We start from the raw sequence: 22,641 nt of genomic DNA, 5'->3' as shown, positions 1-22,641 counted from the left end.
GACGACGAAGACGACGATGACGATGATAATGATGACGATGATGATTATGAATATACAAAATATGATACAAAAATCAATCTTTCAAAAATCAAATTTTCAAAATAAATCACATCGGACACATCACAACAAAGTATTAACATAGAAAAATTACCAAATGAGCATGCATATATATTAATGATTTGTGTGTAGGTATTCTTTAAATTTTATTTTGAATGTAGTATTCGAAGACATTTGTCGGATGCTTATTGGAATTGAATTCCATATGGTTCGTGACCGAAACGAAAACGCTCGTTTTCCATAATTTGTCTTAAACGGAATAGATGATATATCAGTGTGTGTGATGGATCTAAGAGCGTACAAATTGTTATTTGAGATATGAATAACATTATTGAAATAAGAGGGCATTGCGCCTATTACAAAACTTATGAACAATAGATCCAATTAGGAAAGTACATCTGTTATTGAATGTCATCCAACCAAGTTCTTTGAATAAGGGAGCTGAAGGAGTTGAATATGGTTTATTCAGTATTATTTTAGCAGCTCGTTTTTGTGTCAAATGTATTTTACGTTAGTGTTACTGTGTTGCTGAACACCATAATGCGCAACAATAATCCATAGTCGTTAATATATATGAGTTGTAAGATAGTTTTCTTGTTTCATGGTTAATAAAATAGTTAATTCGTTTTAATAAGGCCAGTTTAAAGTTAAATTTACGACATACACTGTTTATGTGAGATTGCCATGTAAGATGCTCATCAATCGTAACTTCTAGTAAATTAAATTCTTTGGTTTGGTCAAGGAGAATGCCATTAATATTAAGCCTAAGCTTGTCAGTAGAACTACGAGCTTTTGATAAAAGCATACATAAAGTTTTGTTTGGATGACTTGTTATTTAAGGAATACCATGTTGCTATACTGTCCAAATCGTTTTGCAAATTTAATTGTATATTATGAATGTTATAATCCGATACGTGTAATGTTAAATCGTCTGCGTAAAGATCAATTGTTGAGTTTTTAACGAAGGATGGGATGTCATTAATGTAAATAAGAAATAAAATTGGCCCAAGTATAGAGCCTTGTGGTACACCGGTTTTGATATATTGAAACGACGATTGTCTGGAACCTATTTAAATACACTGTTTTCTATTAGAAAGATATGATTTCATCAAAGCAAGAGCATTGTCAGAAAAATGGTACATGCTGAGTTTTTCAAGTAAAATGTCATGATCTACTAAATCGAATGCTTTCCGGAGATCCAGGAAAATTGATCCAACCATGCGACCAGAATCAATATACTGTAACCAAGAATCTACAAGGCGAATCAAGGATGTTTGACAGGAATGATTTTGGCGGAAACCAGATTGGCAACTGTGGAGTAGTTCATGCTTTTCAAGATGTGATTTCAGTTGATTTGTAATGTGTCTCTCAAATATCTTCGAAATTGTTGGGAGAATAGAAATTGGTCTATATTTGTTAAGATCACTTTTATCTGTACCCTAATGTATTTGCAAAACAATGCATCTTTAAGCTGGTCAGGAAAAATTCCAGCATTTATACAATTATTAATAATAGAAGTAATCGGACCTACAATGGTATCCCCACACTATTTGAGAAGTTTAGCGCCAATATTGTCTATTCCGGCAGCTTTGGATATTTTGAGAGAGTCTATTATTTTCCGAACGTCAAATATCGTGATTTGAGGAATGTCAAATACATTAATTTCTATTTTTTTGTCTAAAAATGTTTTAAAAGTTTGATTAATGTTTGGGTCATATTTTCTTTTCGAAACTATATGGGAAATGTTGATGAAATGATTGTTAAACTTTATTAAGATATCATCAACATTTTCAATATCTTTATTATTTATCCTTATATTTGTTCGAAGAGTTAGTGAAGTTTGTGGTTTTGTTAAAGCATTAAGAGTATTCCATAGATGCTGAACTGATGCATTTTCCTTCACCGATTGGTTATAAAACTGCCTTTTACTTTGTACAGATTCCATGTGTTAATGCCCCACCATAGATGATTTACCCTGTCCATAGATCCTGTCAGGCATAATATTGTTCAGCATGGATAAATTTTCGAGCAATGAAGCAATGAAGCGATGTCAAAATAGAGGACACATTTAGAAGTGTTTCGCATAGTAAGAAGGTATGTCGCGCAATAAAACACAGGTCGCTGCGTCGTCGGTTGTGGCGTCTGTGTCATCGGCCACTGCGGGAAAACGGGGATGAATGCATGTGCTTAAAGACTCATCATATCCTATTACACCGTTAAATTATATGTCATATCTATAAATGTTCACTGTTATATGTTTCAAACTTGTAACAATACAAGCCTGTAATTGTTACAAGGGCATCACCTGTTTCTGTTAATGTTCTCATTAATTATTAATCCTATGCTTTCTTAAGACAGTAAGAATCGTTTTGTCCATGCTTGCCCGACACTCTTTTTTAAATATTAATTTGCAAACAAATCCAGGGGCACGCCACAAATTGAGCATCGTTATACATCAACCTCGTTCTTGAAAAAAGGGGGGCTTATTGCATGTGCGTTAAGTGTCGTCCCAGATTAGCCGGTGCAGTGCCACTGGATGTTCGCTAAGAAACTACTTTATTAAAACTTACAATACAATTGAAGTTGAAAGTGTCGTTACTGATAAGCCTGCACAGGCTAATCTCAGACGACACTTTAAGCACATGAATTAAGCCCAATTTTAACAGAGAGAGACTCATTTATTCACCGTATACTAACACTGATAGCTTGGTGAAGGGAATATGTATTAAAGGGATCTTTTCACGGTTTGGTAAATTGACAAAATTGAAAAAAGTTGTTTCAGATTCGCAAATTTTCGGTTTAGTTATGATATTTTTGAGGAAACAGTATTACTGAACATTTGCCATGGTCTAATATAGTCATTATATGCATCTTTACACGATGTAAAAACCTAAAAATTATAAAGCGTTGCAACGCGAAACGATTGAATAATTTGGAGAGTTCTGTTGTTGTTTAAATTTGTGAAACTACGAAGATTGCTTATAATAACGTATAAAAGACGCATCTTATGTATGCTTGGCAGGATAGCTCAGTTGGCTAATGCGTTTTTACTTCAGGATTCCGGGGGTCACTGGTTCGAGCCCTGCTGCGGCCTACTTTTTTTACTTTTTTAAAATTTTATTTTTGATTTTTTACTGGAGCTTTAAAATTTAATGTTTACATTTATCAATATAAAGCATTTAATGACAAACTTCAAAACATGCCAATATCTGTGAAATGGCCCCTTTAAGGTCAAAACCAGTAAACTTTGCGTGTTTTTGCGTTGATTTATAACGTCAAACAATTTGCGATGTACCGTTTATTGTCAGTCAAAGTGTTATGGTGCGTCCGATGCGATTCGCAAGAGGCTTAGTCCGCTAATTACAAAGTCACACGTTAGTATGAAAGAAAGTAGTTTATTACATGATACAGAACGATTCGAAGAAAATCATATTTTAACTGTATTGTGCAGTTTTAAAAAAAGCAGAATAATGGACTACAACTAGTAATGCATTTTTGTCATCGTTGTTCATTAATGCTGTTTTTTGTTGCTGTTTATGCAGTTTTGTGGACCCTGTGTTGTCTTTCGGAGGGGGGGGGGGATGTTCAACAAATGCATGCTTTTCTGTGTCGTTATCCATATTTATTTCTTTAAATATAATGCTTACAAGAAAATTGTTCAAGCCCAGGCAGATCTCTAATATTCTTTTATTGTATATCTTGAACAAGTAGCCGCCGGTTTTGTAAATTGAACAAGTTGAATTTTGAAATCACGCCTGACTTGATTTCAAATCGATAGAGATATACTTTTGACAGTTTTTCCAAATAAACTGGGTATCGATTTTTGTATTGACCTTACATTCTTCGCTGATTTGTGCGAAAAAATATTAATTGAAATCTCAAAGTAAAGATCGAACGCGATAGTATTTACTATCTTATAAGCTCAACGCTATCATTCATGACTTAATTCCAACAATCGCCCAGGGATTAAAGGGACCTGTTTACAGATAGGTAAGGTTACACGTTTAAACATGTTTGTTTATAACTTATACCTGATAAACAAAATTCAATTTTACGCTCGTGCATAAGAAATATAGTAACAATGTCGTTAAACGATTTACATGAATCAACATATTTAAAGTAACGCAGTCCATCAACAATTTGAAAACGACAACAACAACAACAACACCAACACTCGTATCACTAAGATAGCGTTAGAATTTGAAACCTTAATGGCAAAGTAGCTGGCGAGTTAGATTTTGCTCGCAAAAGACCCGGGTTCAAATCTCGGCGTGGTTGATTATTTTTTTATATTATTATATATATTATAATTTTTTTTTCATTAATTCAAGTAGTGTTATATATGCAGCCAATACATGTAATAGCTTTAAAACGAACATATGCGAACAAATCCCTGTGTGACTCTCGAATGACGTGTGTTGGTATGTAATGCTAAAATAATTGGGAAGTATCGGGTATTAATAACATACAGTTACTGATACTTGTTTTTTTTAAAGATTAACCACTATCTTTTAATAACACATGAACACATGTTAGATTAATTGCATAGCCTCAAACTAACACATTAAACTATTTATGATGAGTAAAGGTGGGCGAATATTGTTTATTGTTCCATATTACTGAGGTAATTTTCATGATATAATGATTCGCACAAATGCCCATTATCATAAGCTGTCATAAGAAAAAAAAACGACATACACGTTTTACACTTCAAACTCGTTGTCCTCTGTATCGTGATTGAAGACAAATATATTGTATTACGAATATACCGCAGCATGCGAAAATGTGTCTTATGTCGTATGACGTTAGGTCAGTATTCCATTACAATTAGTAATATTGATAAATGTATCCACTCCATTTCCTCTGAAAGAATCGGATTGTTCAAACGCCTCTCAATATATTTAGTTTTGTTATATTTTAAACAAATACATCGTTTACGCCTTATAAGATTTCTTCCGGAAAATAACGTACAACAATGTAACTTGAAATTGCTGTAACGCTGACGATGGTGGTGGTAATTAGTCCTGCCATTTGTTTTCACGGAATAACATCCCCCAAATACTATTTAAATCTTTCACAAAATCCGAAATCTGTCATGAAATCCCTTTATTTGTACATAGAGATTATTGGGTTTGCATTGATCTATTATCGATCGTGTAAACTCGGGTACAGAAGTACAGTCGGGTCCAGACATGCCCCTACCATAGTTATTGTTTGATTGTTTGGTGGAGTGTTTAATCCTCGATCCGTTTGCGCAATCAGTGACATTATTATATATAGCGTCATACATAAGATAGATTCTCCTGATCATATGGTTGATCGGAATGACGTATAGGATATTTTTCGATATGTTTACTTCGGTTATATGGCGAGACACTGGTCAGAGAGGTCAGTACTATTAATTGTTTTACGTATGAAATAACGTCTGCAGTTGGTTTAAATTTAAGGGACTTGTCCACAGTTTGGTAAAATTCAATTTTCAATATTTCTGTCACAGATTCAAGAGTACATGTATATACATTATGTTCAAACAAGAGAAATAACAATCCTGCCGAAACAAAAAAAAAATATTGATTCATTAATTGAAACTCATCATTCTAAATCCGTTAACAAATAAAGCGTTTGTAAAACTTTTCATAGACAATTTCGAAAACACTTTGAGTATTAATATACCGTTTAGTTGATGAATATATACCGAATCATTCATAGCACATGTGCAGAGCATGTGCTTTTACTTCCAGAGGTCACGGGTTTGAATCCGGGGTAAGCATTATATTTAGTTTAACTTAGTTTATTGTTATTATATTTAGTTAAAACTTTTCAAATCATTATAGATTTTGTTGGCAAAAATATGTCATGATTTTTTTCCAAAATACAAAAGTCTATGAACAAGCCTCCTAAATACTTTACAATAAACGTATTTAATTAAAAACAACAACACACACATGCTTGTGTTTACCCTACTTTAGGCCCGCTTCAAGTCGTTTGGTAATGATGTGCAGATTAATTTTTAGTGATACTTACTCATTTGTTTGCATATTTTCATGATACTATCGTTACGTTGCAACTATGTGGTGAATAAACGCTTTCATATGTTGAAGAATTAGAGAAGATCAAGCGTGATTGCGTTATCCATAATTCAATCGAGATCAAACTTCATCATAAGTCGTCCTGATCTGAACAAAGTATGAAATTGAGCTTCGATCTGGGAAAATGGGGCTTATTGCATGTGCGTAAAGAATCTTCACATATGAGCGTGTGCACAGTCTAATCTTTGACGACGTTTTTCGTTTTTCATTACTTTCATCAGTTTGTTAATTCTTTGCTGCTCAGAATCTAATTGAAAATGTTTATATTCAACCACTGCACAACCAAAAAAGCACGTGAGTAACTCGCAGGCTGTTCATGTTTTATGCTATTCCCTGCTCGTCAGTATATTAGGTTTGCAAATGAAGCCTTAAATAATGAATCTACGAAGAAATGTATTAAATGTTATTCTCTAATGGACTACACACGCATCAAACCGTGTATCTGAGTGGTTTATTAATAAGTGACTGTCGTCCTCTTCAGACATGACGGATCTGAGCTCCCTTAACACGCGGTGCCTGCACACGAACGACAAGCGTCTGCTGCGGATCCTTTTGGCCGCCGCCTGCCTCTCCCTCTTCCTGCAGAAGACTTTCTTCGAGCCGGATCCTGGTATCGCCATCCGGAAATCCGAGGTAGAAAACATACACGTGTACAATGGAAGTAGTGTTCTTAATTGTAATATGATAAAAAGTAACACGTGCTTCTAATCTTATCTCGAGGTTTCTCAATTTCAACACATTTCATGTAGATCATTCACATTGTGACAGGCAACAAAGGAAATGTACTGTTTTAAAAACAAAATACAGTTGAGCTATAAACAAAAAAAAATAAGTAAAAAAAATGGAAACAAATAGAGAGCTTTTTAATAGGTCCGATAACCTGATAAGAATAGGGCGCATGGGTTCTTAGGTTCCTGGGAGAGGGGGAGGAGGCTATTGAATCATTACCAACCATTTAAAAACACATCGAAAGGCACAGCACATGTTATAGTCACGTGTTATTTGTACACTCACATGATTTAGCAGTCATGTTGCTGTGTACGTCTGTACGATATACCTTTGTGGATGTTTTTTTCTCAAACAAAATACTTGTTTCGCTTTGGTGTAGGACGCGTTATGCTGTCGTTTGGTATTGTTGTGATAGTATGGTTAACGAAGCAAATTATTCAAAGAAAAACAGCAATTAAGCGGAAGTTACGAAGTCACGTAACGTACATCAGAAAAAAATAACATACATGTATGCTGATTGAAAAAAAGTTCGCGTGACTGGAAACAATTGAACCTAAACATATTTCAGAGTGATGCGTGCGCCGTTTCTGCCCCCCTCCATCTACATCGGCCTTTGGAATTCCGCTTATTTTACATGGCGTTTAACAATAATGACCTTAATCCAATTGGTAATATATTGTCATTCTAATTCAAGTGGCCTTAACTTCTTTCACACGGTCAAAGTTTGTGACGTGAACATCTCGACGGGAATATAACTCAGACGTCATTAACCCATTTATGCCTAGCGCCTAGAAAAAAGCCCTTAGCAAACATCGTAGACCCAGATGAGACGCCGCATGATGCGGTGTCTCATCTAGGTCTGCGCTGTTTGCTTAAAGGAATTTCTGTCAGAAATATTCTAAATATAGAAATAAATATACTAGACACCCCTACTTTTGGAAATAAATTGATCCAATTTAGTAGGATGGGAGAGTCCACTAGGCATAAATGGGTTAATTGTTAACAGCATGTAATATTTAGCATTGTGGATTATATACATATTAGAAGATAGTTTAATCAATCAATTATACGACACTTCGCTTTTATGGTATTTCAAGGAAGTCGCTCCTTAGCGAAAATCCCGTTTAGGCGTAAATCGTGGTCCCTGATTAGCCAGTGTGGACTTCACATGCTAATCTCGGAAGCCCGGCTTGCCAAGAGCATGATCTCCAGTGTAGTTTGCTTCAACCCGTCGCCATAACAGAACACCAAAAAAATGGCATGTTTTTGTGCGTGTTTTTATCTCCATTCGTTTTGTGATCAGCACTACAAGCTAACTCAATAAGAATACTCATATCGACTCATCAATATTCAATATATACCTTGGAAACCTGATATTTCTAGTATGTGTTATTTTAATTCCATTGTATAACACACTGAAATTGATAATCGTTAGTTATGATGTGAACAGATGGAATGGAAATGCAAATATTAAGGGATGAATATTGATTTTAAACAGTTATTGCACTTTAAAGAAAATATTGCTAAATAGTCCATTATTTGTAAAAGACAAAATATTGCGATGCATGACTTATTTCTTTTTAAAGTACCGGTACTGATATATCCGATGTTTTTAGATTTTTCTAATCCACAAACTTACTCTGGAAATATCACTTAGAAGGAAATGTCTAGGTTCTTTCAACCACCTTACCGAAATATTGTCATTACGTCATTAAACGAAAACTGAACGAGTCTTTTATAAACTAATGTAGCTTACTATCGGTTTGCTCAGCTTCTGCGATAAGATCTAAGGTATATTTTATAAATTAATGTTTGCCGCGCTCTGGGATAGCGGGCCTTGATACATGTGCGTAAAGTGTCGTGCCAGATTAGCCTCTGCAGTCACCACAGGCTAATCAGGGATGGCACGTCTCGCATGTAGATAATTTTTCGTCAAAATGAAGTATTATCCCAACGAAAATCAAGTCTAGACGGAAAGTGTCGTCCCTGATTAGCCTGTGCGGACTGCACACGCTAATCTGGGACAACACTCTACGCACGTGCATTTGCCTCCGTTTTCACGGAGAGATTCTCATATATGTTTGCCCTACATTTCAGAGCGTGTTGGATGCAAGAGTGTTCTTCACCCCGAATCGCACGACTGTATCTGCAGGTCACGATCTTACCGTTGTCACCGCTTTCTTCGACATTGGCCCCTTCGAAAAGGGGTCACCGGGGAACTACTTCACGCGCACGAAATATTACCTGTGGTCGAGGTCACTCATGCATATCCAAAATCCTCTGGTTGTGTTCACTGACTCGGAACGGTTCGCGTCATATGAAGGAACAGCACAATCGTTCTATGGAGAATGTGCGCATCATTCTCCTGAACAGAAACTCTTCGTGGGCTTTCAAACTTCGAAATCTAATTGAGGACATTTTTAACTCCCCGGGCTATCCGAAACATCTCCCAAATACGGTCAATGCAGAGTACGCATGCGCGCAACTTGCCAAGTATGACGTCATGGCACGCGCGGCGCGAGATAATTATTTCAAAACAAGATATTTTGCGTGGGTCGATGTCGGATATCTTAGGGAAAGTCGTCTGGAATCCAAATTCTACATGAAGGCGCCGAATGGCTTTGATGACAAGAAAATAGCAATGGGTTTGATAAACTCATCCCTTTCAATGTCTACGCCTGTAAATGATATTTTCAAGGAAAATATGGTGTGGGTTGGTGGCGGACTATTTTTGGGCGAAAAAAGCGTCATAATACAACATGAAAAACAGTTCAAACAGGCCGTGGACTATTTTATCTCCGTCCGTCTCATCAATACTGATCAACAAGTTATTTACGCCATGTTCAGTAAGGAAGGTACAAACGTCCTCAAACCAAAAGTAGAACTGCAAATTTACAGGCCCCCAGGCGATAATGAGTGGTTCTATTTGGGCACAATAATGACGCACATGATGACGTAGCGGGCACGTGATCAAGCTTCGACGCGTTGAAGTGCATAACATGTATATTGATCAGTCGCATTCCCATATAATAGTATAAATAGAGCGGTTATTACATATCAACATTTCATTTGTACTACTAGTATGTTAACATTTAATGTTGTGTATATTTTTGAGTCTCGCTATGGGTAAACAAAGCTTAATGCATGAGCGTAAAGTGTAGTCCCTGATTAGCCTGTGCGATTTACGCGGGCTAATGTGGGACGTAACTTGACGCACATGTATTAAACCCCGTTGTTTTCCTCAGCGAGGCATAACACTATGTGAGATTCCTTTCCATGGCCAAACAGTGGTGCTAAAAATGTTCAAAACCCGCTCAGTGGAGCAACACGGCAATGCAGTTTCGAATAGTCAAGTGTAGTCAAGTGCTCTAGCCAAGTGTAGTCAAGTGCTCTAGCCAAGTGGGTATTAGTGACCAAAACTGTCGCAATATCGACGCGGTCGTCAAACTGTTCCCGACGATCGTTCGATGAAACGCAACACTAATCTTGCCATGACGTCATAATTGTCGAAATATCAAAGATCTTTGATAATCTGTTCGTCATTATTTAAGTTATTAAATTATCAATGTTCAATCAACAATTATTAAACTAAGATTAATCATCATCGTTGTGTTTATGACAAGGCTTGTTACACGTATAAGGACATAACCTCTCTATCCCTTCATCGGTGTTACGTTTTACTTGTCAATCAAAAACTTATTAATTGTTCGACTCTCGGTTAAAATAGCAAGTTTTTAATTGTATTACTCTATTGTGCTTTATTTTTAATAGTATTTTTTCATATCGTAATTACTCTTATTCACTTTTATCTTTTTATAATTTTTTTTATATATTTATAAACAGTTATGTTTACCGACATTTTTGTTTGAAAAATTGTAAATTTTAATTTTGTTAATGATTTTCTTATGCATTTACATGTAAATATAATTTATTTTATATCACACATTTGTCAGGTTATGAATAGTCATTTGGTTTCGAGTATTTCCTTCATTTAACAACAAAGTATTGTTGATAATGAAACTACATAACTTTTTATAGTCTCATAATTTTATGTTTGTTATACAAAAAATATGGTATTTTATAATAATATACATTTTCTCAGATATTTTTGCTAGTGCCGACTAACAATAGCGTTTATACGTTTTTGTGGTCGTCTATCAAGTTTGTAGCACGGTGCAAGATTGCATATAAATGACATTATATGTTGTTATTCTTATTAAGTTACTTTTAAACGAAAATAAGAAAAAAAACACTAGAAAACGTGTAAGCATGACATTGATTTAAAGCACATTTGTTATATTTTTGATAATATTCTTAATAACTGTTAAAGAAAATAAAGTTTTGTGTTCGCCACACACGTATAAATAAATTTGCATATATTTCTGATCCAGTTTTTTCCATTTATTTTTTCTTCAGTTTTTTTTCCATTTAAAAAAAAACAATTTCAACAGCGATATCTATTCATAAGTGCGTTTGTCTATCAACAAATGCAACAGAATAATGTGGTAATATCAGTACCATGAAACACTCACCTGCATTAAAATCAACCGCCCATTCGAAAAAAATCAGCCATCTTTATTACACATTAACATCATATTCATGTTCAGACCCGCCTGATGCTTTGTTTACGTTCAAACACTTGTACTGGCCTAAGTTATTTGTCTGTCTCAGATTTAGGATTAGCTGCTATCAAACGCTTACACAAATTGAGCCTCACTCTGGAAAAACGGAGCTTTCTGCATGCGCGTTAAGTCCGCACAGGCTAATCAGGGACGAAACTTTCCACCTTTAATGTTTGTTGTTTGTTTTAAGAACGTCTCTCCATTGCGAAAATCCAGTTTATGCTGAAAACGTCTTCCCTGATTAGCCTGTGGGGCGACGCTATACGCACATGCATTAAACACCGTTTTCCCAGAACGCGCCTAAATTATATCGGTGGGTGTGACTGAATGTTGGCGTTAAGTCTTGTAGCAAGCCGACAAGTCTGTGCTAATGCACGTAGGCACATCGTTAGTTCAAAATCATTAGGAATGGCATAGGTGTAGAGCGGACAAGCCCTATATTAGCACTTAAGTCCTAAATATGTCGACTTCAAATTATGACCTTGGCCATGACGGAAGCCACGTTGTTCTCTGGCTCTAATTACCGTTTCATGTAGGTAAAATTTGAAGCAAGTTATTTCGATTTTGTTCAATACATGTATATATATATATATATATATAGCGGCTGTATAGAGCCGACATGCCATATTTTCATTCAGTGCTATATTTTTACTAATGACTGCAAAGTCGACATTGAAAATGAAACTAGCTGCGTGGCTCTTGCACACGACACATCGTTTTATATAATTGGGTTGTGGTGACAAGTCTTTTCGTTTTTAGAAGTCCCAGTGCCAATGTGACACACAACATACATCAATAGTAAATATGAAAACTCAGACCATAGTTAACACCCTTTACCCAACGAAACTTTTGTAATTTAAAGAATTAGATGCTAGTATGTTCTGGTAGTATGTTGCATAATAATAATAACTTTATTTCATGAAGAATTCACATTAAGAAATAATTTATTTTTTACAATGTGGTCTTCAGTAACAAAACACAAGTTTATATTTTGAAACATGCATACGAACATACAAGGGAAAAAAGATAATGAACTATACAGTTAAATGATATAATAACTTCCTTATCAATTCCGACGACGTCGACGACGACGAAGACGACGATGACGATGATAATGATGACGATGATGATTATGAATATACAAAATATGATACAAAAATCAATCTTTCAAAAATCAAATTTTCAAAATAAATCACATCGGACACATCACAACAAAGTATTAACATAGAAAAATTACCAAATGAGCATGCATATATATTAATGATTTGTGTGTAGGTATTCTTTAAATTTTATTTTGAATGTAGTATTCGAAGACATTTGTCGGATGCTTATTGGAATTGAATTCCATATGGTTCGTGACCGAAACGAAAACGCTCGTTTTCCATAATTTGTCTTAAACGGAATAGATGATATATCAGTGTGTGTGATGGATCTAAGAGCGTACAAATTGTTATTTGAGATATGAATAACATTATTGAAATAAGAGGGCATTGCGCCTATTACAAACTTATGAACAATAGATCCAATTAGGAAAGTACATCTGTTATTGAATGTCATCCAACCAAGTTCTTTGAATAAGGGAGCTGAAGGAGTTGAATATGGTTTATTCAATATTATTTTAGCAGCTCGTTTTTGTGTCAAATGTATTTTACGTTAGTGTTACTGTGTTGCTGAACACCATAATGCGCAACAATAATCCATAGTCGTTAATATATATGAGTTGTAAGATAGTTTTCTTGTTTCATGGTTAATAAAATAGTTAATTCGTTTTAATAAGGCCAGTTTAAAGTTAAATTTACGACATACACTGTTTATGTGAGATTGCCATGTAAGATGCTCATCAATCGTAACTTCTAGTAAATTAAATTCTTTGGTTTGGTCAAGGAGAATGCCTTTAATATTAAGTCTAAGCTTGTCAGTAGAACTACGAGCTTTTGATAAAAGCATACATAAAGTTTTGTTTGGATGACTTGTTATTTAAGGAATACCATGTTGCTATACTGTCCAAATCGTTTTGCAAATTTAATTGTATATTATGAATGTTATAATCCGATACGTGTAATGTTAAATCGTCTGCGTAAAGATCGAGTTTTTAACGAAGGATGGGATGTCATTAATGTAAATAAGAAATAAAATTGGCCCAAGTATAGAGCCTTGTGGTACACCGGTTTTGATATATTGAAACGACGATTGTCTGGAACCTATTTAAATACACTGTTTTCTATTAGAAAGATATGATTTCATCAAAGCAAGAGCATTGTCAGAAAAATGGTACATGCTGAGTTTTTCAAGTAAAATGTCATGATCTACTAAATCGAATGCTTTCCGGAGATCCAGGAAAATTGATCCAACCATGCGACCAGAATCAATATACTGTAACCAAGAATCTACAAGGCGAATCAAGGATGTTTGACAGGAATGATTTTGGCGGAAACCAGATTGGTAACTGTGGAGTAGTTCATGCTTTTCAAGATGTGATTTCAGTTGATTTGTAATGTGTCTCTCAAATATCTTCGAAATTGTTGGGAGAATAGAAATTGGTCTATATTTGTTAAGATCACTTTTATCTGTACCCTAATGTATTTGCAAAACAAATGCATCTTTAAGCTGGTCAGGAAAAATTCCAGCATTTATACAATTATTAATAATAGAAGTAATCGGACCTACAATGGTATCCCCACACTATTTGAGAAGTTTAGCGCCAATATTGTCTATTCCGGCAGCTTTGGATATTTTGAGAGTCTATTATTTTCCGAACGTCAAATATCGTGATTTGAGGAATGTCAAATACATTAATTTCTATTTTTTTGTCTAAAAATGTTTTAAAAGTTTGATTAATGTTTGGGTCATATTTTCTTTTCGAAACTATATGGGAAATGTTGATGAAATGATTGTTAAACTCTATTAAGATATCATCAACATTTTCAATATCTTTATTATTTATCCTTAAATTTGTTCGAAGAGTTAGTGAAGTTTGTGGTTTTGTTAAAGCATTAAGAGTATTCCATAGATGCTGAACTGATGCATTTTCCTTCACCGATTGGTTATAAAACTGCCTTTTACTTTGTACAGATTCTATGTGTTAATGCCCCACCATAGATGATTTACCCTGTCCATAGATCCTGTCAGGCATAATATTGTTCAGCATGGATAAATTTTCGAGCAATGAAGCAATGAAGCGATGTCAAAATAGAGGACACATTTAGAAGTGTTTCGCATAGTAAGAAGGTATGTCGCGCAATAAAACACAGGTCGCTGCGTCGTCGGTTGTGGCGTCTGTGTCATCGGCCACTGCGGGAAAACGGGGATGAATGCATGTGCTTAAAGACTCATCATATCCTATTACACCGTTAAATTATATGTCATATCTATAAATGTTCACTGTTATATGTTTCAAACTTGTAACAATACAAGCCTGTAATTGTTACAAGGGCATCACCTGTTTCTGTTAATGTTCTCATTAATTATTAATCCTATGCTTTCTTAAGACAGTAAGAATCGTTTTGTCCATGCTTGCCCGACACTCTTTTTTAAATATTAATTTGCAAACAAATCCAGGGGCACGCCACAAATTGAGCATCGTTATACATCAACCTCGTTCTTGAAAAAAGGGGGGCTTATTGCATGTGCGTTAAGTGTCGTCCCAGATTAGCCGGTGCAGTGCCACTGGATGTTCGCTAAGAAACTACTTTATTAAAACTTACAATACAATTGAAGTTGAAAGTGTCGTTACTGATAAGCCTGCACAGGCTAATCTCAGACGACACTTTAAGCACATGAATTAAGCCCAATTTTAACAGAGAGAGACTCATTTATTCACCGTATACTAACACTGATAGCTTGGTGAAAGGAATATGTATTAACGTCAAAATAGTTAACTTTGCGTGTTTTTGCGTTGATTTATAGCGGCAAACAATTTGTGACATGCACAGTTGATTTTCTACCACAGCGTTATGGTGCGTCAGATGCGATTCCCAAATGGGTTAATCCGCTCATTATAAAGTCACGCGTTAGTATGACAGAAAGTAGTTTATTGCCTGATGAAGGACTATTCGAAGAAAAGCCTATTTTAACTATATTGCAGTTGTAAAAAAAAAGCAGAATATTCACTACAAATACATGTAGTAATGATTTTTTTGTTATTGTTGTTCATTATTGCTGTTTTTAGTTGCTGTTTATTTAGTTTTGTGGACCCTGTGTTGTCTTTAAGGGGTGGATGGGGGTAGTTCAACAATGACATGCTTCTCTGTGTCGTTATCCATATTCATTTCCTTAAATATAATGCGTTCACGAAAATTGTTCAGGCCCACACAGATCTCTAAAATTATTGTATTATATATCTTGAACAAGTAGCCGCCGGTTTTGTAAAGTGAACACGTTGAATTGCGAAATCACGCCTGACTTTTTAACAGTTTTTCCAAATAAACTGGGTATTGATTTTCTTATTGACCTTACATTCTTCGCTGATTTGTGCGAAAAAAAAGATTCAAATCTCAAAGTAAAGATCGAACACGAGAGAATTTACTATCTTATTTGCTCAATGCTATCATTTATGACTTAATTCCAACCATCGCCCAAGGATTAATTAAGGGACCTGTTAACAGATTGGCAAAGTTACACTTTTTAACATGTGTGTCATTCATTCCAATTATAACTTATAACTGATAAACAAACATCAAATCCACACTCATGCTGTATATTGCATGAGAAATAGAGTAACAATGTCGTAAACAGATTTACATTAATCCAAATACTTTTAAGTAACGCATTCCATGAATAATTTGAAAACGACAACAACAACAACACTTGTATCACTAAGATATCGTAAGAATTTGAAACCTTAATGGCAGAGTAGCTGGCGAGTTAGATTTTGCTCGCAAAAGACCCGGGTACGAATCTCGGCGTGAGCGATTTTTTAGTACACTTGTTTATTTATGTTCATTTGTTTGATTATTATTTCAATGAATGTAGTACGGTATATGCAGCCAAAAAAAAAGATGGTTTTAAAACGAACATCTGTGAACAAGTCCCTATATTCTCAAACGACGTGTGTGGCAATGATAAGCAATTATAAATGGGAAAGCATTAATAGAATACAGTAACTGTTTTTTTTGTTTTTTTTTAAGATTAACCACTTTATTTTGATAAAACATGCACACATGTCAGAGTAATTGCATAACCTAAAACAAACAGAATAAACTATATATGAAGGGTAAAGGTGGACGAGTCTTGTTTCTTGTTTCCTATTACTGGGGTAATTTTCCTGATAATTATAAAGCTAAACACAAATGCCCATTATCATAAACTGTCATCAGCAAAATAAAACGATATACAGGTTTTACACTTCAAACTCGATGTCCTCTGCATCTGGATTGAAATCAAATATATTGCTATACGAATAACCCGCAGCATGTAAAAATGGGTCTTATGTCGTAAGACGCTAGCGTAGCTCCAGACCAGACGGCGCAATCGCACAGCCTGTCAGGAGCTACGCTGTCCTCTTTAAAGTCGCGTAATGTTTCTTGGTAAAATTAGCGAACAGCGTAGCTGCTGTCAGGCCGGAGCCTGCTGATCACGCTCTACGCTGGCCGCATAGGGCATAAGATACATTTTCGCTTAAAGCGGTTAATATTGCATTACACATTCGTATAGTAATATAGATAAATATATCCGCACATTTCTTCTGAAAGAATCGGATTGTTCAAACGCCTCTCAAAATTATAATGTTGTTTTATGCTATTTAAAACAAGTTAATTGTTTACGCCTTATAAAATTTCTACCTTATCATATTGAAGGGGTTGCATTCTCCTGGGTAAAAACATACAACAATTTAAATTGCAGTTGCGGTAACGCTGCTGATAATGGTGGTAATAATTAGTAAACTGCTGATGTTGTTGCAGCAGCAGCTGCTGCTGATGACGATGATGATTGATTTTCATTATTAAGATTTTATTTATTTGAACGTGTCACCGTCAGATATTCGACGTCAGATAAATACAATTAATACGTCTTCTGCAGTATATATTATGCTTTTGTTAACGATTAGCGATATGCATGACCAGAACTTGCAAATTCCTGCCATTTGTTTTCACGGAATAACATCCCCAAAATACTATTTAAATCTTTCACAAAATCCTAAATCTGTCATTCAATCCCTTTATTTGTACATACAGATAATTGGGTTTGCATTGATCTATTATTGATCGTGTAAACTCGGGTACGGAAGTGCAGTCGGGTCCAGACATGCCCCTACCAAAGTTATTGTTTGATTGTTTGGTGGAGTGTTTAATCCTCGATCCGAACTGCGCAATCAGTGACATTATTATATATAGCGTCATACATAAGATAGATTCTCCTGTTCATAAATGATCGAAATGACGTATAGGATATTTTTCGATATGTTTACTTCGGTTATATGGCGAGACACTGGTCGAAGAGGTCAGTACTATTAATTATTTTATGTATGAAGTAACGTTCGCACTTGGTTTAAATTAAAGGGACTTGTCCACAGTTTGGTAAAATTCAATTTTCAATATTTCTGTCACAGATTCAAGAGTACGTGTATACATTATGTTCAAACAAGAGAAATAACAATCCTGCCGAAAATAAAAAAAAATATTGGTTCATTAAATGATACTTATCATTCTAAATCCGTTAATAAATAAAGCGTTTTTGTAAAACTTTTCGTAGACGATTTCGAAAACACTTTGACTACTTATATACCGTAGTGAAGACTATATACCGAATCATTCGTTACACATGTGTAGAGCATGTGCTTTGACTTCCAGAGGTCCCGGGTTCGATTCCGGGATAGGCAGTATACTCGTTTTTTGTTTAAATTTATTTCTTGTTATTATATTTAGTTTAGACTTTTCAAAACATAGATGTGTTAGAAAAAATATTTCATGCTTTTTTCCAAAATACAAAAGTCTATGAACACGCCTCCTAATTACTTTACAATTAAACGTATTTAATTAAAAACAACAACACACACATGCTTGTGTTAACTATGCTTTAAGCCCCTGGAATCCGTTTCAAGTCGTGTGGTAATGATGTGCAGATTAATTTATTGTAAAACTTACTCATTTGTTTGCATATTTTCATGATACTATCGTTACGTTGCAACTATGTGGTGAATAAATGCTTTCATATTAATTTTTTTTAGCGAACATCAAGCTTGATTGAGTTTGCCATAATTCAATCGAGATCGAACTTCATGATAAGTCGGCCTGATCTGAACAAGTATGAGATTGGGCCTCGATCTGGGAAAACGGGGCGTATTGCATGTGCAAAAATAATCTTCACATATGAGCCTGTGCACGGTATACTCTTTGACGACGTTTTACGATTTGAAAATGGTTATATTCAACTACTATAAAACCAAAACAGCATGTGAGTAGCTCGCAGACTGTTCATGTTTTATGCTTTTTGCTGCTCATCTGTATATTAGGTTTGCGAATGAAGAAAAACACATTAGTCTACGAAGAAATGTATTAAATGTTATTCTCTAATGGACTACACACGCATCAAACTGTGTATCTGAGTGGTTTATTAATAAGTGACTGTCGTCCTCTTCAGACATGACGGGTCTGAGCTCCCTGAACACGCGGTGCCTGCACACGAACGACAAGCGTCTGCTGCGGATCCTTTTGGCCGCCGCCTGCCTCTCCCTCTTCCTGCAGAAGACTTTCTTCGAGCCGGATCCTGGCATCGCCATTCGGAAATCAGAGGTAAAAAAACATACACATGTACAATGGAATAAGTGTTTTTAATTGTAATCTGAAAAACAATTGACGCGTGCTTCTTATCTTATCTCGAGGATTCTGAATTTGAACACATTTTATGTAGATCATTTACATTGTGGCAGGCAGTAAAGGAAATGTACTGTTTAAAAAAAATAAAAATGTTGAATTAGAAACCAAAAAAAAAAAATTATTGGGAACAGATGGAATGGAAAGGCAAATATAAAGGGATTAATATTGATTTTAAACAGTTAATGCACTTTAAAGAGAATATTGTCCAATAATACATTATTGGTTTATGTTGCGATGCATGACTTATTCAATAAAAAAAAAACTACTGATCTAGCCCATGTTTTTAGTTTTATGAAAATTTTCTGATCAACAAACTGACTCTGAAAATATCACTTAGAAGGAAATGTCTAGATTCTTCAACCACCTTACCGAAATATTGTACACGAAAACTAAATGAATATTTCGAAAATAAATGTAGCTTTCTATTGATTGCCTCAACTGCTGCAATAAGATCTACGGTATATTTAATAAAGTAATGTGTGCCGCGGAGCTTGATACATGTGCGTAAAGTGTCGTCCGAGATAAGCCTCTGCAGTCACCACAGGCTAATCAGGGATGGCACGTTCCGTCTGTGGATAAATTTTCGTTAAAAGGAAGTATCTCCTCAACGAAAATCAAATCTATGAGGAAGGTGCCGTCCATGCAGTCCGCACAGGCATATCTGGGATGAGACACGTTCATTTGCCTCCGTTTGCACGGAGAGATTCTCATATATGTTTGCCCTACATTTCAGAGCGTGTTGGATGCAAGAGTGTTCTTCACCCCGAATCGCACGACTGAATCTGCATGCGATGTTACCGTTGTCACCGCTTTCTTCGACATTGGCCCCTTCGAAAAGGGGTCACCGGGGAACTACTTCACGCGCACGAAATATTACCTGTGGTCGAGGTCACTCGTGCATATCCAAAATCCTCTGATTGTGTTCACTGACTCGGAACGGTTCGCGAGTCATATGAAGGAACAGCACAATCGTTCTATGGAGAATGTGCGCATCATTCTCCTGAACAGCAACTCTTCGTGGGCTTTCAAACTTCGAAATCAAATTGAGGACATTTTTAACTCCCCGGGCTATCCGAAACATCTTCAAAATACGGTCAACGCATGCGCGCAACTTGCCAAGTATGACGTCATTGCACGCGCGGCGCATGATAATTATTTCAAAACAAGATATTTTGCGTGGGTCGATGTCGGATATCTTAGAGAAAGCCGTCTGGAATCCAAATTCTGCATGAAGGTGCCGAATGGCTTTGATGACAAGAAAATAGTTATGGGTTTGATTAACTCATCCCTTTCAATGTCAACACCTGTAAATGATATTTTCAAGGAAAATATGGTGTGGGTTGGTGGCGGACTATTTTTGGGCGAAAAAAGCGTCATAATACAACATGAAAAACAGTTCAAACAGGCTGTGGACTATTTTATATCTGTCCGTCTCATCAATACTGATCAACAAGTTATTTACGACATGTTCAGTAAGGAAGGTACAAACGTCCTCAAACCAAAAGTAGAACTGCAAATTTACAGGCCCCCAGGCGATAATGAGTGGTTCTATTTGGGCACAATAATGACGCACATGATGACGTAGCGGGCACGTGATCAAGCTTCGACGCGTTGAAGTGCATAACATGTATATTGATCAGTCGCATTCCCATATAATAGTATAAATAGAGCGGTTATTACATATCAACATTTCATTTATACTACTAGTATGTTAACATATAATGTTGTGTATATTTTTGAGTCTCGCTATGGGTAAACAAAGCTTAATGCATGAGCGTAAAGTGTAGTCCCTGATTAGCCTGTGCGGATTACACGGGCTAATGTGGGACGTAACTTGACGTTTAACCCCGTAGTTTTCCTCAGCGAGGCCTAATTCTATGTGGGATTCCTTTCCATGGCCAAACAGTGGTGCTAAAATGGAGCATCAAAGCAGCGGCTATGCAGTTTCGAATAGTCAAGTGCTCTAGCATACCGTAGTCAAGTGCTCTAGCAAAGTGGACATAAGTGGCCAAACTGTCGAAATATCGACGCGGTCGTCAAACTGTTCCCGACGATCGTTCGATGAAACGCAACACGAATCTTGCCATGACGTCATAATTGTCGCAATATCAAATATTTTGGATAATACTTGCAGGTGTACGTTTAACGTCGTTTTACTTGTCAATCAAAAACTTACTAATTTTTCGACCATCGGTTAAATAGCAGGGTTTTTAATTGTATTACTTTATTGTGCTATTATTTTAATAATATTTTTTCATATTGTCATTACTCTTAATCACTTCTATATTTTTATAAAAAATATATATTTATGACAGTAAAACATTTGTTTTTGTAAAATTGTAAATTTTAATTTTGTTAATGATTTTCTTATACATTTGCATGTAAATATAATTAATTTTATATCACACATTTGTCAGGTTATGAATAGTCGTTTGGTTTCGAATATTTCCTTCATTTAACAACAAAGTATTGTTAATTATGAAACTACATATCTTTTTATAGTCTCATTTTTTTATGTTTGTTATACAAAAATATGGTATTTTATAATAATATACATTTTCTCAGATATTTTTGCTAGAGCCGACTAACGATAGCGTTTCACGTTTTTGTGGTCTACTATCTAGTTTTGTAGCACGGTACAAGATCGCATATCAGTGACATTATATGTTGTAATTCTTATTAAGTTACTTTTAAACGAATTAAGAAAAAAACACTAGAAAACGTGTAAGCATGACATTGACTTAAAGAACGTTTGGTATATTTTTGATAATATTCTTAAATAACTGTTAAAGAAAATAATGTTTTGTATTCCCCTCACACGTACAAAACATTTGCATATATTTCTCATCAATTTTTTTTATATAAAAAATTTTACTTCAGATTTTTTCCCCTTGTAAAACATCCAATTTCAACAGCAATAGCTATTCATAAGTGAGTTTGTGTATCAACAAATGCAACGTAATAATGTAGTAATATCAATACAATGAAACAGTCACCCGCATTAAAATCTACCGCCCATTCAAAATACTAAATAAAAATCCGCCATTTTTATTACACATTAACAACATATTAATGTTTGGACCCGCCTGATGCTTTGTTTAGGTTCAAACACTTGTACTGGCCTAAGTTATTTTGCTGTCTCAGATTTATGAGTTAGCTGCTATCAAACGCCTCACTTTGGGAAAACGGGGCTTACTGCATGTGCGTTAAGTCCGCACAGGCTAATCAGGGACGACACTTTCCGCCTGTATTTTTTTGAAGAAAATCTATTCTTTTATCCAGTTTATGCTAAAAATGTCTTCCCTGATTAGCCTTTGGGGCGACGCTATA

The 22,641-nt window shown here is 35.4% G+C and overlaps 1 protein-coding gene across 2 annotated transcripts in view; it reads left to right on the top strand.

Moving 5' to 3' along the window:
- The window catches only part of LOC127841256 (uncharacterized), a 33,761-nt gene extending 12,222 nt beyond the window's left edge, over nucleotides 1-21,539 (top strand). The window contains exons 1-3 of one of the 2 annotated variants that reach the window (XM_052369934.1): nucleotides 5,356-5,445; nucleotides 6,628-6,779; nucleotides 20,045-21,539. In XM_052369934.1, coding sequence (XP_052225894.1) covers nucleotides 5,382-5,445; nucleotides 6,628-6,779; nucleotides 20,045-20,896 — 1,068 coding nt within the window. In that variant the 5' untranslated portion in view covers nucleotides 5,356-5,381 and the 3' untranslated portion in view covers nucleotides 20,897-21,539. Of the gene's footprint in view, nucleotides 1-5,355; nucleotides 5,446-6,627; nucleotides 6,780-8,972; nucleotides 9,303-20,044 lie in introns of those variants that run through there. The other variant, XM_052369935.1, reaches the window with a different exon arrangement.
- Nucleotides 21,540-22,641: the final 1,102 nt, after the last annotated feature.

Source organism: Dreissena polymorpha, chromosome 8 (genome assembly GCF_020536995.1).
Source record: "Dreissena polymorpha isolate Duluth1 chromosome 8, UMN_Dpol_1.0, whole genome shotgun sequence".
Taxonomy (NCBI): Eukaryota; Metazoa; Mollusca; class Bivalvia; order Myida; family Dreissenidae; genus Dreissena; species Dreissena polymorpha.
Note: the sequence above shows the minus strand (reverse complement) of the source record. Positions and strands in the feature narration are given on the sequence as shown.